The 2,259-nt window shown below is 60.6% G+C and overlaps 1 protein-coding gene across 1 annotated transcript; it reads left to right on the forward strand.

Annotated features, from left to right (window-relative positions):
* The first annotated feature begins 665 nt into the window (after positions 1 to 665).
* LOC119289470 (mitogen-activated protein kinase kinase kinase 18-like) lies at positions 666 to 2,259 on the forward strand. The gene is made up of 2 exons (XM_037568786.1): positions 666 to 2,056; positions 2,127 to 2,259. Exons 1-2 carry the CDS (start codon positions 789 to 791, stop codon positions 2,257 to 2,259), a joined length of 1,401 nt encoding a protein of 466 aa, XP_037424683.1. The 5' UTR covers positions 666 to 788.

Raw genomic sequence — 2,259 nt, forward strand, 5'->3', positions numbered from 1 at the left:
CGCATCCGTCCATGCTTTCGGTCTCGGCGGCCCGGCGCCGCAAAAGCCCTCGCCACGCTTTCGGTCGCCGCATCGGCATGGGCCATCATCCTATTCCTATTCGTATGTGTGTGCCTGCATAGGCGTTATGCGTTAGGAAGTGGAACGCCGCATGTGATGGCAAGGAGGACAGACGCGCGCGAGATATTTGCTCGGAATTTTCCGTCAGGTCCAGGAGCTTTCTTTTCCGGTGAACAAGAACTTCATTTAAGGAGGAATTCTGGGGCAGACGCACAGGAAACAGTCCGGTGGAGAGAAGACCCAGCTGACCAACTCCGTTGAGGTGCACCCGCTGACTTCGACCACTTCCGTTCGTACGCGACCCAGCGCGACTTTGACGAGTACGTAAATTGCTTGCACCTTCCGAGAATCATCGGCTGAGCTCAAAAACACTCTCGCCATTACTTACATAGAAAATCTGAGCGATCCGACACGGTTTTTGCCTTTTCCGACTCCTAGACGAGATTATTTGACGCAGGCTAAGCATAGGCAGAGCGCGAAGCCAGGTCAGGTCAAGCACAGACCGCTTTCGCGCGTTCCCACCCACCGTCCAACCCAATCCATGGCTGCCGCGACCGCGTGCTCGAGAACCCAAACAGCTTGCTTCCCACGCCTTTTCTTTCCCTTGGGGATTTCCAATCTTTATCGCGCACGCCAAACACCTTCCATGTTCCAAACTTGCAATCTCCCCAACTTTTCCTCTCCCAAAGTACCAAGCCTATATATACGCTCACCCGCCACAATTCAGCATGGACACAACCGAGTTCCATCAGCAACAGAAGGCACCACAATCCCAATTCCCAACACCGATTACACACGAGAAGACGACCATGGCGGTCAGCAAGCAATGGACGCGGGTGCGCACGCTCGGCCGCGGCGCCTCGGGGGCCGAGGTCTTCCTCGCCGAGGACGATGTGTCCGGCGAGCTCTTTGCGGTCAAGTCCGCCGTGGGGGCGGCGTGTGCGGCGGCGCTGAGAAGGGAGCATATGGTGATGGCCGGCCTGAGATCCCCACGCGTCGTCTCCTGCATCGGCGGCCGCGGCGCCCGCGACGGCTCCTACCAGCTCTTCCTCGAGTTCGCCCCCGGCGGCTCGCTGGCGGAGCAGATGGCCAGCAGCGGGGGCCTCGACGAGCGCGCCGTCCGCGGCTACGCGGCCGATGTGGCGGCCGCGCTCGCGTATCTCCACGCCACCGGGATGGTGCACGGGGACGTCAAGGCGAGGAACGTCGTGATCGGCGCCGACGGCCGCGCCAAGCTCGCGGATTTTGGGTGCGCTAGGGAAGCCGCCGCCGGCGGACCGATCATCGGTGGCACGCCAGCGTTCATGGCGCCGGAGGTGGCGCGCGGCGAGGAGCAGGGACCCGCGGCCGACGTCTGGGCGCTCGGCTGCATGGTTGTTGAGATGGCCACCGCACGCACCCCGTGGAGCGGCATGGACGGCGACGCGCTCGCCGCGCTGCACCTGATCGGGTACACCCAGGCCGTTCCCGAGCTGCCCCAATGGCTGTCCGCTGAGGCCAAGGAATTCTTGGCCAAGTGCCTTGTCAGGCAGGCCAGCGACCGGTTCACGGCGGCGCAGCTGCTGGAGCATCCGTTCTTGGCCGCTGCCGTTGTCGACGCGAAGCCGCAAGCCGTGGAGAGCAAATGGGTGTCGCCCAAGAGCACGCTGGACGCGGCATTCTGGGAGTCGGAGTCTGACACCGACGAGGCGGACGACGAGCCGTCGCACGGCGCGGCCGAGAGGAGGATCAGCGCATTGGCCTGCCCTGCGTCGGCGCTCCCCGACTGGGACTCCGACGAGGGATGGATCGACGTGCTCTCCGGGCCAACGGAAGCAGTTGCCGTTCCCGCCAAGGTGACGTGTGGCATCATCGTGGACGACGCGATCACCAGTGAAGAGGAGTCAATCGACCCAGAGTCCGGTGCTCTCGACATTACCGTGGACGTGGAGTACAGCAGCGTGCTAAACGCAGGGCAAGAAACATATGATGATGGTTCAGTCAGTCATCATCAGTCACCGGAGAATTTAGCTTCTGACCAATTAGTGTCATGTAAATTGTTACCACTGTTATTTGGCAACAGAATTAGTAATGCAATCGATTTCGTTCATGCCAAAAGCACTCTGCTTCGCAAGCGCTGCTCCTCTGTTTCTTTGCTCTTACTCGTGCTCTGCTCCCCATTGCGACACGATTGATTGGCAAATTCCGATTAAAAATTAG

The sequence above is a fragment of the Triticum dicoccoides genome, chromosome 1A (assembly GCF_002162155.2).
Source record: "Triticum dicoccoides isolate Atlit2015 ecotype Zavitan chromosome 1A, WEW_v2.0, whole genome shotgun sequence".
NCBI classification, from domain to species: Eukaryota; Viridiplantae; Streptophyta; class Magnoliopsida; order Poales; family Poaceae; genus Triticum; species Triticum dicoccoides.